This window comes from Suricata suricatta, chromosome 12 (assembly GCF_006229205.1).
Source record: "Suricata suricatta isolate VVHF042 chromosome 12, meerkat_22Aug2017_6uvM2_HiC, whole genome shotgun sequence".
Classification (NCBI taxonomy): Eukaryota; Metazoa; Chordata; class Mammalia; order Carnivora; family Herpestidae; genus Suricata; species Suricata suricatta.
In genome coordinates, this window is record NC_043711.1 from 2,442,323 (window position 1) to 2,456,310 (window position 13,988).

Consider the following 13,988-nt stretch of genomic DNA (forward strand, 5'->3'; position numbering starts at 1 on the left):
GGGCGCGGCGGGCCGCGGGCGCACTTACGGTGTCGCTCTCGCCGTCGGAGGCTGGGTGGACCTGCGCGCTATAGTGAAGCGGGGAGTACACCCAGCTCCTCTCGTCGGCGGGCTGCAGGGCGGGCGCGCGTGCAGGAAGGGCGCAGAAGAGCAGGGTGCGAGGAGGCGCGACAGAGGCGACAGGGGAGGAAGGAAGAAACAGAAATAAAGGAGGCGGACCCCAACGCGGACGACGAGTGGGCGGCTCAGCCCCCGCTGTCCTCTCCCCGACGGGCCCCAGCCCAACCTGGACGGCCCCCTCGGGCTGGCGGGGCTGAGCGGCGGCAGTGCGGGGTGGGCGGCAGGAAGCGGTGCGGGGTGGGGGTGCAGGCAGGGCTCGGGGCAGCGGCGGGGAAGGGAGGGGCGTGCGGCGTGGTCTGCTTGCTGTCCCCTCCCTTCCTGCTGGGCCCTCCCCCGGCACCCTCTCCTTCGTCCCAGCCCCGCAGCCTCCATCCTGCCTGCTGTGTGACCGCAGGGGCCACCAGCTGGAGCAGGGCCCTGGGGACCCTCCAGTGGGGGGGTCCCCGGTGATGTGGGCAGTCGGGGGCACAGGGTGGAGCCCGTTTCCTCATGCCCAAAACGCACAGATCAGTTGAGAGAGACCCAGGGGCAGGCCATCCGACAGCAAGTAACACAGGCCCAGCCAGAGGATGGGTTCTCCCGGCTGTGACGGGGGGTGGGGGCCGCCCCTCTGGGTCAGACGGGCGGGGAGGGCCCGTGTTCCTTCAGCACCCACACCTGTCCCTCCTGGATCTGCTTCCACCACAAGAATCCTCCCCATCCTCCTGCCCCCTTCTCCTTTCCTTCTCTTCTCTCCTGGGGACCCCCTCCCCAACTCTTGAGCGCCTGCGGACCTACCCCCTGGCCCCGCCTCTGCTGGGAGCACTGGGCCTGACCACGCACCTGCCCTGGCCACGCCCATCTGGGCGTGCCCGGCCCCTAAACCCACCGGGTGGGGGCACAACCCAACGCGGCTCAGATCGTGACAACCAGCATCACCTGTGGCTTCTTCAGAGCCTCGTGAAGGCCAGCGTGCGGCCTCAACGCTCTCCGAGTGAGCCCAGACCCTCCCGCCGCCCTCAGGGGCCCCCACTCCTGCCCACTCCTCCCCGCCCCTACTCCAGGCCTTGCTGCAGGACCTGCCCTGACAGGCCAGACCCCGGGGACCAGCCCGAGGCACGGCCCGCCGCTCACTCTTGCCTCCGCACCTGGCCCAGGGCCACACGCCCCCCGAGGGCTGACCACCTGGGGATGGACTCGTTCAGGGGCGCACAGGCCCTGCTTGTCACTTAGTGGTTACGGCAGAAGGAAGGCCGCAGCCTGCCTGGGAGTGCGGGGGCGGGGCCTGTCTTGGGACCGCCTCAGATATACGACGCCGGGGTAGCCGCCTGTCTAGGGCAAGAACGTGGGACAAGAGGGTCTTTGCCTGCACTCTGCAAAGAGCCTGCCCGGGGAAGGGACGGATGGCGGGCAGCAGGACGCAGAACCCCGTGGTGGCCCCACATCGTCCCTGAGACTGCAGGCCCTGGGGCCTGACCTTCACCTAGCCCTCAGGCTGCTCCCTCTCCTCCTAGGTGCCCCCCACTGGCTTCCGCTGTGCCCTCCTCAGAGCCCAGCCTTCCCTCTCCTACCTCCCCACACCCCAGTGTTTCTAGGTCATGGTCAAGCTGTCTCCAAGCAGCCTCTGCAAATCGCGCCCCTGGGGGCCCTCAGGGCCTGCTGCGGGTCCCGGCTCTCAGATCATCTTAGGGGCGTGGCATCCCTGTCTCACGTGGACACAGCATGGCAGGAAGGGCCCGGGGAGGCGGTTTCCACTTCTTGGGTTTGCTCGGCAGCGCCGGGTACCCGGGCTGGGGGTGTGAGCCTCTGAGGGGCCTCGTCCTGAGAACAGAAACTTCCCTCAGACACTCGACCTGTTCCGCTTGGAGCGCGGTGTGGCTCCGGGCAGGTTACCTGGCTTCCTGGGCCCTCATTTATTGCTCATGACGACAGTTACCGGGCACTGATGCTGGCACTGTCACCTGATGTCCACACAGCGCCCCAAGCACAGTAGGCAGAGGAGGGTCTCCTAGACACAGGGGCTGCGTGGGAGTCTGGACCCAGATTTTATGGGACCTGTGCCCTCTGCGGGCTGGCCGGGAAGCTGAGGCCTCGGTCCGCCGCTGTGAAAGGAGTGTGGAAAGACCATCTCCTCTCCCGCAGCTAAGAGCCTGGCTTTGCAGTCCTGTTGCTGACCCGTGTGACCACCTGCTTCTGCAGGGCAGATGCCCTTGGGGAGTGATGGGCGGTGAGGTCTGAATATGCGACAAGTGTCCAACAGCCTGTCCCATCCCTGACTTGGGTGGGCTGGGGAGGGGGAGAGGTGGCCAGGGGCTGGGGGTCAGATGCAGACCCCACCACCACGGCCAAGCCCCCTTAGCCCCAACCATGTGCCTGCAGGCCCAGTGGTGACATCACCAGGGGACACGTGGCTGGCCTCTGTCAAGGTGCTTACTTCCCCAAGTCCCTTCTCAGAGGCCATGGACATCCAGGACCTGTCCCTGCTGCCCAGGGTGGTGGGTCGGGGGCTGGGCTCCCTGGAGGCCTGCTGTGGTCACTTACAGTCCCTGAGGAGCTCAGCGTCACGGCCCGCAGTCGGCGATGCCGGGGAGAGTAAATCCAGTACCTCCCATCGGTGAACTGGGCGGGCCGGGCGAGCGGGGAGGAAGCAAACAGAGGACAGGATGAGGCAACAGGAATCTGGCGGGGAGGTGAGGCTGGGAGGGCGCTGGGCAGGGGCAGGTAAGCCGATGGCCAAGCAGGAAGTGAGGCTGGGGGTGGCGGGGTCCCGCCCTGGCCCACCACCTTCTCTGCTGCCCACAGGGCCTGGCCACCCATTCAGGTGTCAGGACCCAGACGCGCACGTGGGACACGGCCCCCAGGGCCGCCCCACACATTGCTCCACAGAATGGGCCACACACCAGGCCCCCAGAGAAGGGGAAATTATGGCGGGTATGGGGACACACGCCATGCACTTGTTACTACTCTGAGCCAGACAGAGTCCCCAAGACAGAGCGGGGTGGTGTTAGCTAGGAGACAGAGATGCAGCAGGCCCCCAGCTCACCGGCCCTGGGGGTAGAGATGAGATCACAGGTCTGGGAGGGGGACAGGCAGGCCCCTCCGCTGCATGAGGCCATCTGGCCAGCCAGCACCCACCTCACCCAGGCTCCCGGCCCAGCTACCCTGTCTGCCTGTGGGAGATGCAAGGGGAAAGATGACCCCCAGCTCTGGAAGAGAGGTCCCCGGGGGCCGGGCCCCTTCCTGCTCCGACAGACCCCGCCTCCTCCAGGAGCCTGCCCCTTGCCACGGTCCCCTTACCTCCCGAGAACAGGACCCACCCGGCCGTGCCCACTGCCCAGCGGGAAAAGGGCCACGCCGCCTGCAGCACTTAGCAGCCAGCCCAGGGCCGCCTGGGACCTCGGGGCCAGTGGGGCTCGGAGCTGGAGGACTCCAGACGCTTCCTGGGGAGGCGCAGGGGTGTGGCCAGGGCGTGGTGGCGGTCACAAGGCCTGGGGAAGAGGGACAGGGCAGTGCCCTGGACTTGGGGTGGCCTGGCCTGGATGGCGTGGGGCAGGGTGCTCCCACAGCGTGTGAGCATGTGGTTGTAAATGTGCATGAGGACACACGGGTGAGCAGGAGTGTGCAGAGGCAATCGTTGACCAGTGAGTGCACACCTGTGCCCACAAGTGTGTGTCTGGTCGAGGGAGGACCCGTCGAGGTTGGGAGCCGCGGAGACTTACAAAGTAGATGTCAGTGGCGGGTGCGTCCTCCTCATCTGAGGCCTGGCTGGCGGGCTCCGAGGCCTGGCTGGCCGTTTCTGCTTCAGCAGCGGCAGAGGCACTGGCTGGGGAAGCCTCCACCCTGGGGACACAGGGTAACAGGGGGTGCTGGGGATAGGGCTCTGGACGGAGCCCTGGCCCCGCCCCCAGCCCCGCCCCCGCCCCAGGGTCCCGCCTGCCTCCGGCCCCAGCCCCATTCGTTGGGTCTGCACAGAGACCAGACTCAGGAAGTCCAATAAAACAAAACCTCCCTGCACTGTCGAGGCCCGGGGATGGTCGGTCCCTCCTCTGCTCAAGTGCACAGGCCAGTGGGCAGGCAGGGCCCTGCCTCCCCGCTCCCCTCTGTGCAACCCTGAGGGTCCTTTCGCATCCGAGCCTCCTGCTGCCTCATCTGTGGGGGAGGGACACTGGGCACCCAGCAGCTGGGTCAGAACCTCTTTCTGATCTTCACCGAGCACGTCCTCTGGGCCAGGCCCTTTCAAAAACCTTGCCTGAATTGACCCAGCGACCCTCCGCTGGGGCGGGGGCTGACCCCATCCTGAGTTACAGAGGAAAACTGACATGGAACGTGAGGCAAGTCCTCAGCCGGGTGACCTGGGAGGATTTCCGTCTCCTGAGTGGAATGAGATCTGAGGTGGGGGGTGGGGCACCTCTACCCTCCGGAGGTGGCTCCCCAGCCACGTGGGTGGGGTGGGCTGTGTTACACTGTGAGAATTCAGTTAAGGGGGGAAAAAAACCACTAGTGGCAGAAACCATTGTGTGTGCACACACATGTGCATGTGAGTCAAATAAACTTTGTTTTTTAATGTTTACTTATTTGGAGAGAGAGAGATCGAATGTGAGAGGGGCCGGGGGCAGAGAACCCCAGGCAGGCTCCGAGCCTTCCGAGCAGAGCCCGATGCAGGGCTCGATCTCACTAACCATGAGATCATGACTTGAGCTGAGATCAAGAGCCTGAGGCTCAACTGACTGGGCCCCCAGGGGCCCCTCAAATAAACTCTGGATGGCGGGGGCGCCTGGGGGGCTCAGTCAGTTGAGCAAGCACCTGACTTTGGCTCAGCTCATGAACTCGTGGTTCCTGGGTTCAAGCCCCACATTGAGTTCTCTGCTGGCAGCTCGGAGTCTGGAACCTGCTTCAGATCCTGTGTCTCCCTCTCCCCCTCTGCCCCTCCCCGACTTGAGTGCACTCCTGCTCACTCTCTCTCTCTCTCAAAAATAAACATTAAAAAAAAAAAAACCTCTCGATGGCAAAATGCAGCCTGGGAATGTGTGTGTGTGAATGCTAAGTAAGGCCTCTCGAAACAGAATGGAAATTTTAAAAAGCACATAAAGCAGAAATCATGACAAAAACAAGAAAAATTTGATAACGATGCAATTATGGAACCAAACACACCAAAGAGGAGAAATGAGTAAGGACACAACGCAGCTGAATGCTACCAATCAATACGTCAGACAGAGCGGGCTCAGAACTTTCCATCCCGTGACAGAAAACACACGTTTCTCGCACAGGTCCGTGGACATTAAAAATGAATTCTGTGGGGACCTGGGGGGCTCAGTCAGTTGAGCATCCAACTCCAGCTCAGGTCATGGTCTCATAGTTCATGAGTCTGAGCCCGGCCCACGCCCTCTGCTGTCAGGGCAGAACCCGTTTTGGATCCTCAACCACCCCCCACCCCTCACCTACTTGCATTCTCTCTTCCTCTCTTTCTCAAAGATATTTTAAAAAATAAATTCTGTATTTGACCCTAAAGGCTAAATCTGTTCTTAAAGTAAATATAGATTTTTTTTTTAGTCCACTTTCTTCAACTAAAAGCTGAGTAAGATTAGGAATAAATACTGAAAATGTAAACAAAACAGTCTCCAAATACTCCGAGGCTGGTAGACACTCTTAAATAAACCTTGGAGCAGGGTCTCTCCCGCCAGGCACCATGGACGTGGGGGCTGGATGGTTCTCTGGGGCCGTGGGCGGGGGCACATTTCTGGCCACAGGTGTCCTCAGACACCAGCCCAGCGTCTTCTGGGGTCGAGAGCCACTGCCTTGGGCCAGACAGGACGAAAGAAGCGAAATGACAGGCTTCTGCAGGCCAGTATAGAAGCACCACCTCCCGCTGAGCCCGTGGACCCGGACAGCAGCCGAGCGGCCCACGCGTGGCCGGGAGCGCCTCCTTATCAGAGACACCTGGGAGCCTGAACCCGGACCACGTCGGAGGAGGAGGGCCACGCAAGGAGACAAACCAGGAGTTCGTGAATCAGGCACATGACATGATGGGGAAAGAGGGCCGAGTCCAAAGTGGCCCCTTGGGGAACTGCAGACCCCCTCCTGCAAGCTCGGGGCTCAGGGCCGGAGGGGTTAGGAGTAATCTGTCAGGGACCTGAGGTCCCGGAGGAGCCCATGCCCCGCACCCCGCGTCCAGTGCCCCATTCCCGGCCCCAGAATGTGGACTACATTACCCAGCCTGCCTTGTGGCCACCTGGCCACGTGGCCTCGCTCAGCCAATGGAATCAGAGCAAGGGCCACAGCCGCCACCCGCCCCCCCCCAACGCAGGGGCCTGCTGGTGACTCACCCCGCGTCCTCTTCCTTGGGGACCACGATCTCCACGCTGCACGCAGACTCCACCTGCACCGTGATCTGCTGCAGGTCCTCCTCCACGTGTGTCTCCTCCTGGGACCTGAGGGCAGTGGGACGCTGCACCTCACTTTCTCTCCTCACTGTAACTCTGCCCCCACGGTCACCAACCAAGGCCAGATCTCCGGTCCTGGTGGGAAGCTGAGAGCCTCCGCGGGCTGCCGTCTCTGGGTGCCACCGGACCAGCACCCTGCATTGGCCCGGCTCACCCCTGGGGTCTGCAAGGGGGCAGGGACTGTGACCCCAGTACCAGCAGGGGAATAATGTATGGCCTGGATCGTGCCCACCGTCCTGGGAGTAGCTGGGCCCTGGCCCGGAGCCTGGACTGGGGATGGGGTGGTTACAGGGGTTTCAAAGATCCAGGCCCCTGAAGCAGACGGATGGGTCCGAACATTCCGGCAGCCAGGAACATAGGCGCACCAGAGAGCAAAACGGGTGTGGGGTTTGGAGAGGGAAACGCTTTCTACCAAATGTGCTTTATGCCCTAACTTTCCTTTCACCTGGCAGAAGAACTGACCCCCAAACTGAGGAAGGCAAGCCCTACAGGTCATGTCGGCAAGATCACGCCAGGGGCACACAATCAAAATGCCTCCCCCCCACCCCCCCCCAGGGCAGGCTAAGCTGTCAGACAGAAGAGAAGGGGCGGGGCTCCACCTGCCACCGCCCCTCTATCCTCCTGTGTGCACAGCCAGGGGCCTGCGGGGGCACAGACCTCCGCTGGGGTGGGGACAAAGGCAGAAACGGGCTGAACGTAGGTTTTCTCATATGCTCATGGAACAGCTCTAGAAAGAGCCAGGCCCGGGGCGCCCGGGGGGCTCAGTCGGTTGAGCATCCGACTTCGGCTCAGGTCATGATCTCACAGGTCGTGGGTTCGAGCCCCGCGTCAAGCACTGTGCTGACAGCTCAGAGCCTGGAGCCTGCTTCCGGTTCTGTGTATCCCTCTCTCTCTGCCCCTCCCCTGCTCATGATCTGTCTCTCTCTGTCTTTCAAAAATAAATGTTAAAAAAATTTTTTGTTTAGAAAGACCCAGGCCCATGCACGGTTGCTCCCAGGGAAGGGAACGGGCATGGGGTGCCAGGAGGCGTTTCCCTAGATTCTTTTTTGTCCTCCTTAGAATGACACACATTTACTAGAGAAATGGATCCACAAGCAAATGTAGGGAAACGGGGCGGGGCGGGTGGAAAGGACCACACAGTGACTGGAGGCTGCAGTTCCAGACCCTAACCAAGACCCATGCCCAGGAAAGTGGTCGGAGAGGCGGGGCTCTGGGTGGGAAAGCGGAGGGGGTGCAACTGGAGGGAGGGGCGGGGCCGGGCGGGGAGAAGCTGGGGTCTCTACTCACCGGCCATCCTGTCCGGAAGACTGTGTGCGCCTCCTGCAGAGAGAGGCAAGCAGGTGGAACAGGTGGCGGAAGCCTCCTGCCCCGCCCCTCCCTTCTGCCGGATGTGGCCACGCCCCCGCCTTGGGAGGGAGCCGCCCGGCTGCTCACCGGTACCGTGGCTGCTCTGAGGTCTCCGAGGGAGATCGCTCCGGGATGGAGAGGGACGTGGAGGACAGGGTTGTGGCGATGGAGGCGGTGGTGGCCTCCTCAAAAGATGGCGGCGTGCAGGGCAGGAGGTCGGGCCGGCCTGTGGGGAGGAGGCTGTGGGCACCTGCGGGAGCCAGGCCCCCAGGGCAGTCCTCCAGCCTCTGGCCCCACCTGCAGCTCGGCTCACCTTCTGCACCCATGCCCCACTCTCACCTGCCACCCAATACTTCGTCCTGAGAGCAAATATATTCCCGTTTCCCCCTGGCACAATGGCTTCCAGGAACCCAGGGCTCTCCAACTGAAATCCAAACCATCCTGGAGGCCCATGGGTCCCGCTCAACCGGCCCAGCCTCTCACTCTGCTGTGACCACACAGGCCTGTGGCTGTTCTCCATGCCAGTCCTACTGCTGCCCCAGGGCCTTTGCACAGGCAGTTTCTCCCTTCCTTGATGCTACTCCCCCAAGACTTTCCCAGTCTGGAATCTCTGACTCCTTCACCCTGGAAACTGGGAGGACCTTCTGGAACACCATGCCTGGTCCCATTGAGTGCTTCCTCCCTGCAGGTGTCCCCAGGCCTGGTGATGGGGGAGGGTCACTCTCCGGGTGGCACCTTCTTGTTCAGCTCTCCCTCTGCCCAGATGACAGCAGGTCTCGGCCTGGGATGGGGCGGGTGACTGTGATCCAGGCCCCTCCCAGCCAAGCCCCAGCTTCAGGGAACCCTTCCTCACATCGGGTTGCTCCCTGAGTCCCGCCCCCCCAGCAGCACCCTTATCCCTCCCCTCAGCGAGGCGCCTGTTCCCAGCCTGGCCGGTCACCTTCGTCCTCCAGCGTGGGGTAGCTGCGGGCCCCCCGAAGGTCATACTGTGCGTCCTCCCGCTCGCTGGGGATCTGGCTGGCCGAGAAGGCGGCTGTGGGCCCCAGGGGCTTGACGGCCAGCAACGCGCCGCGGCCCTTCTTGGACGGGGAGGATTTCAGGGCTGCAGAGAGAGGCGTGCTAGGGCTCAGGGCTGCCGGGGGCGCCGTGACAACCCCGAGGCAGGGCCGCACCAGCCCCCATCCCTCCTTTGCACACGGAAGCCCAGTCAGCCCCCCCAAAGCCTGCCAATTGCACACACGGCCCCCGCTGCCCGGCCCGCCAGCCTGGGCGACAAGCAGCTGCCTTTGTGGAGAAAACCCTGCCCTGCTTTCTACGGCTCTGCCTCAGGAGGGCCTGGGAGGCCCCCTGGCTGCAGCCCGCCCTGGCCATGGCCTCCGCGTTCACATAAGGAAACGGAAGGCCGTGGGCCATGTAGGGCCCGGGGAACGTGGCTTGGCCCCCTAGGCCCCAGCATTCTGAGCAACAACGGGGTCACACAGGCGGCCCAGCCCACCGGCCCTGGTCACGGTGTCCTCCCCGCTGCGGTGAGCTCAGCCCTGGGCTCGACCCAGGCTGAAGCAGGTCCCGGGCCAGGCGCTGGGCACAGACACTGAGCACCCACTGTGTGCCAGGCCCCGTACTAGACACTGGGGACACAGAGCGACCAAGGCTGACAGGCACGCTGCCTTTTGGGTGCGCAGGGAGCAGATGGCGGATAGATACACAGGGAGAAAAGTCCCTTTCTGGAGTGTCATCGGGATCGGGGACCCAAGGCCCAGCACAGACACCCAGGGGGCAAGAGCTGCCTGTTCGTCCCGTGTCCTCCCAACAATGCCCGGTTCCGGCTGCCTCCGTGCCCACCAAGGCTGTGTCTCCTTGGTGATGGCGTGAAGGGTCAAGCCCACCTGCTGGGTGTGTACATGGGGAAACTGAGGCACAGAGCGGAGCATCGCCTGCTGGAGATCACCCCGGCACCGGGCCCCGTGCTGGGAGCCGTGAGGGTGGTGCCCTGACTGGCCTGCTCATTGGACAAGTTCTGACGAGGCCCAAGGATGACCCCACGGCGGAAGGAAGCGCCCTGGGCCCCGCCAGCTCTTGGCCGCCCCGCCCCCCTCTGCACCGCCAGGGCCTGGGCGCTCACAGGAGTTCTTCCGGAAGACCGTGTTGCTCATGAACTTGAAGAAGCGCTCGGCATAGAAGCTGGGCCGGTGCACAGAGACCGTGTCCTGGGGGAGAGACGGGCAGGAAGGGCGTGAGTGCTGCCATCCACCGGGAGCCCAGGGCACACTTGGGGCAAGAGCTTCTGTGTGTGGGGGGGTGAGGCTTCCTGGAAGGACCCGGGGATCTGGGGGCGGTGGCAGGGGGTGGGGTGGGAGAGACCCTTTGACCCATGTGATTCGAACAGCTACTCAAAGAGGTGAACGAGTACGTATCGAAACGAGGAAACCACAGCAGTTCTCTAGAGCAGCGTCGGCTAAGGGCGGCCGGACACCTGCTTTGTGGGTAACGTTTGGTGGCGCACAGCCACGCCTGCTGTGGGGACAGGCGGCCGCTGGGTTCCGCGGTCCCAGGGCACGCGCAGGGTGACGCTGGGCAACACTGGGCTCCCCTCCATGCGTGTCTCCTCGTCTGCGCGACAGGGAGGCTGGAGGCCGCTACCCTCTCTGGGCGCAGCGGCACCCCTGCAGCCAGAGAGGGGACTCCTTGCTGCCCCCAGGGCCCGGTGTCCCCACACCCGGCACTGCAGACACCATCTGAGCAGCACCCCAGCCCCCTGCCAGGAGCTCCCCCGGGGGGACGACCACGGATGGCCCCAGACACGGCCAGGTCCTCGTCCTGTAATTAACAACCCAAGGGGACTCGCGGCCTCCAGAGAGGAAGGCGCGTTCCCGTCCTTGCTGCCATGAGGCGTGGCCGCAGGACCGTGTTCTGGCAGGTGGCGGGGGGCCTGAGGGAGTGACAGCTCCCCCTGAGGTGCCTGCAGGGGCCAGCCATGCGGGCCACGCCCGGGAGTGTGCAGGGACAGGCAGGGAGAAGCCGGCCCTGCACTCCACGGCCACCCACCTGCTGCAGGCCGCTCACGCCTGTGCGGCTACGCTGACCCCCGTTTGGGGCCCCAGGACCTGACCCAAACCCTGCTTTGGGGATGATGAGTGGCCTCAGTAGGACTTGCAGTTCTCCTGGCTGCCGTGGCATTAAAACACCACAAAAGGGCGTCCTGTCCCCTGGACCTTCTCGGGGAGCCTTCTGGAAGCTTCCACCTAGACCCTCCAAACACTCTCTGAGGAGTGTTGGCATTGGCCAGGATTTTGGGTTTTACAGATTGCACGACCATAGGTAGCCCTTAACACTTTAGTAAGAACTGGTCTGCAGAGAGCTATGAGAGGACAGGCGTAAATCAAGGCCCCAGGCAGCTTGTCAGCACAGCTGGGCTGGGGTGCCAGGGCAGCCATCTGAAAATGCACCCTGTTTGGTCCCCAACAGTTGGGTCTGCCCCGTGCGTGCAGCCAGTGCCCAGGCCCCTCCATACTGCAGATTCCCAGCACACTTCTCTGCCCCCACCAGTGGCTCAGACCCCTCGCTGGATGTCCTACAGCCAGCTGCCTGTGTTCTCCTGTCCCGACCCTGACCCCGGGCCGTGGCTCCCGGCTCCGGAGCACCTGTGCCTGGCCCCAGGTGGTCCTCAGGATGGAGGAGGAGGAGGAGGAGGAGGAGGAGGAGGAGGAGGAGGAGGAGGAAGGATGCTCACCCCGTCGTGGACAAGCGCCTTCCAGGTGTGCTCCAGCTTCTTGATGAACCTGCAGGGAAAACGAGGGTACAAAAGTGGTCCTCTAGTGGGGCGCTCCTGTCCCCAGGGGACCCGGGGACATCTGTGGTCCTCACGGCTGGGTGTGCTCCTGAGACCAGGTGGGGGGTGAGCCCTGGTCTAGGGACACTGAGGCCCCCTCCCCACCTGCTGCTCCGTGGGAGGAAGTGAGAGGCTGCGGTGGGGGCGACGGCCAGCTCCTCCCAGAGTGCACCCTCCCTCCCTCTTCGGGGCCTCGGCCGAGCCCGGGGCCTCTCTGCTGGAACTAGTGCCCTGCACTGTGGCTCTAACTAGATTCCTGCACACCTGGCCCGGGGAGAACAGTGCCTCCTCCAGGCAGCCTTCCTGGACACCTCCTTGGTCTATGGGGTGGGGGAAGGGTCCTCTCCTCAGCACTCACCCCCTCAGGTCACCGCTGCCCCCCAATGAGCTTGGGGCTGCCTGCCCCATGCTGGCGCACCCTCCTTGCCTCCACCCAACAGCCCTGCAGAAAGCCGGCTCTGATACTTCCAGAGCACCCCGGGGCGCCTGGCTGGCTTAGCCGGGAAGCTCCCACTCTGACTTCGGCTCAGTCATGATTTCACGGTCTATGAGTCTGAGTCCCGTTATTGGGCTCTGTGCCAACAGCGAGGAGCCTGCTTCGGATTCTCTCTCTGCCTCTTCCCTGCTTGCTTGCTCGCGCTCTCTCTCGCTCTCTCTCTCGCTCTCTCTCTCTCGCGCTCTCTCTCTCTCTTGCGCTCTCTCTCTCTCTCTCTCTCAAAATAAATAAATAAATAAATAAACATTAAGACTCCCCACTCCTGCTCTAAAGCCGGAGACGTCCCCACGGAAGAGGTCGGCCCTTGGGTAGGAAAACAACAGGCTGCGAACAGGAGCGTTTGGCGCGGAGCCCGCGGGCGCGCCTACAAGCAAGACGGAGAAGAAATCGCCCAGCGCCCCGCGGGCTTCCGGAGGGGCTGGGCGGGAGGTGGGGGCTGCGGCGCGCGGGTCCCCGCTGTCCTGCCGCGGTCTAACGATTAACATATGCTCGTCCCCAAAACCTCACGCGGGACAGGCATGGGGGGCGGGGTGGCCACACGCCAGCCTCAAGCCGCGAGGACGGCTTCGGCATCTGTCCCCCCAGCTCTGCCGCGCTGGAGACCACACGCCACGCGGCCCCAGCCACGAGCATTTCCCTCTGCCCGTCCCAGAGGCTGTGCTTCGTGGCCACGGCGTTTCTGTCCAGCGCACTTTAGCCGGGCACCTGGCACACAGCCGTGCTAAGGGACAGGGTGGACCAGCTGTCGACCCCCCACGCGCCCCACCAGCTCCAACCTCTATCTGCTGTGGGCTCTCAGCGCAGTCCTCAAACAGCCCCGAAGGTGGAATCAGCCGGTCGGACCGGACGCCTCCCCTGAGGGCCCAGGGGCCGGATAGCCAATGGGGGGCCTTCCGGGGGCTGAGGAGGCCCGTGTGCAGGGGCGGGGGCACCGCTTCTGTGAGCACGAGAGGCGGTGAGGGCACCCACCTGTACGACTGCAGGATGTCAATGATGCCGATGTGCAGCAGCAGGCGCTCCCCGCGGCCGTTCACGGCGGGAATGCCGCCCATCCTGGGGGAGATGGGAGGGGCCCATCAGCACCGCAGGGCTCCACGCTGGGGGCGGGGCCCACGTCACCACTCACGTCACCACCCGCAGGGCCCCACGCTGGGGGCGGGGCCCAGAGCCTGGACGCTGGGAGGCTGAAGGAGCAGGTGGCAGCCTGGCTGGGACTGAGCGGCTCTGTAGCACCTCAGACACGCGAGGCTGGAAGCTGGCAGGGGGTCCAGCCCCCACGCGCCCGCGTATGCACACCCATGCACGCACACGCACACGCTGACCCCGGGCGGGGCCACCAGCGCTTCTGGGTCCCGTCTGGGGAGTTAGTCGCTTCACTCAGCCCCGGGGCCCACACGCGCCCGGCCCCGGACGGTTAGTGAGGTCACACGATGCAGCGACTGTCCTCAAGTCCCCATGACCCCAGACCCGCCAGGCCCGGCTCACTGCACTCCACGCACTGGCCAGCTCACCTGTGCGCCCCGCCATCCCCCGCTAGGCCCCGCGCAGACCCTACAAACACCGAGATGGTGGAGGTCGGGCCAGCGCGCCAGGGCTTTGCACGCGCCACCCCCCCACCCTGCCCGATGGAAGCTCCTCCCATCCCCCCGGCTGTGAGCCCCCCATCTCCCCGGCTGTGAGCCCCCGTCCCTCCGGCTGTGAGCACCCCCATCTCCCCAGCTGTGAGCCCCCCATCCCCCCGGCTGTGAGCCCCCATCCCCCCGGCTGTGAGCCCCCC

At 64.1% G+C, this 13,988-nt stretch overlaps 1 protein-coding gene across 5 annotated transcripts in view; it reads right to left on the bottom strand.

Moving 5' to 3' along the window:
• PIP5K1C (phosphatidylinositol-4-phosphate 5-kinase type 1 gamma) overlaps nucleotides 1-13,988 on the bottom strand; it is a 26,321-nt gene that overhangs the window by 2,856 nt on the left and 9,477 nt on the right. Inside the window, exons 8-17 of one of the 5 annotated variants that reach the window (XM_029916565.1) lie at nucleotides 13,181-13,264; nucleotides 11,617-11,665; nucleotides 10,009-10,093; nucleotides 8,827-8,988; nucleotides 7,974-8,112; nucleotides 7,827-7,859; nucleotides 6,423-6,527; nucleotides 3,819-3,939; nucleotides 2,641-2,718; nucleotides 29-112 (exon numbers count right to left, since the gene is read on the bottom strand). In XM_029916565.1, coding sequence (XP_029772425.1) covers nucleotides 29-112; nucleotides 2,641-2,718; nucleotides 3,819-3,939; nucleotides 6,423-6,527; nucleotides 7,827-7,859; nucleotides 7,974-8,112; nucleotides 8,827-8,988; nucleotides 10,009-10,093; nucleotides 11,617-11,665; nucleotides 13,181-13,264 — 940 coding nt within the window. The other 4 variants (XM_029916564.1, XM_029916567.1, XM_029916566.1 and 1 more) reach the window with 4 other exon arrangements.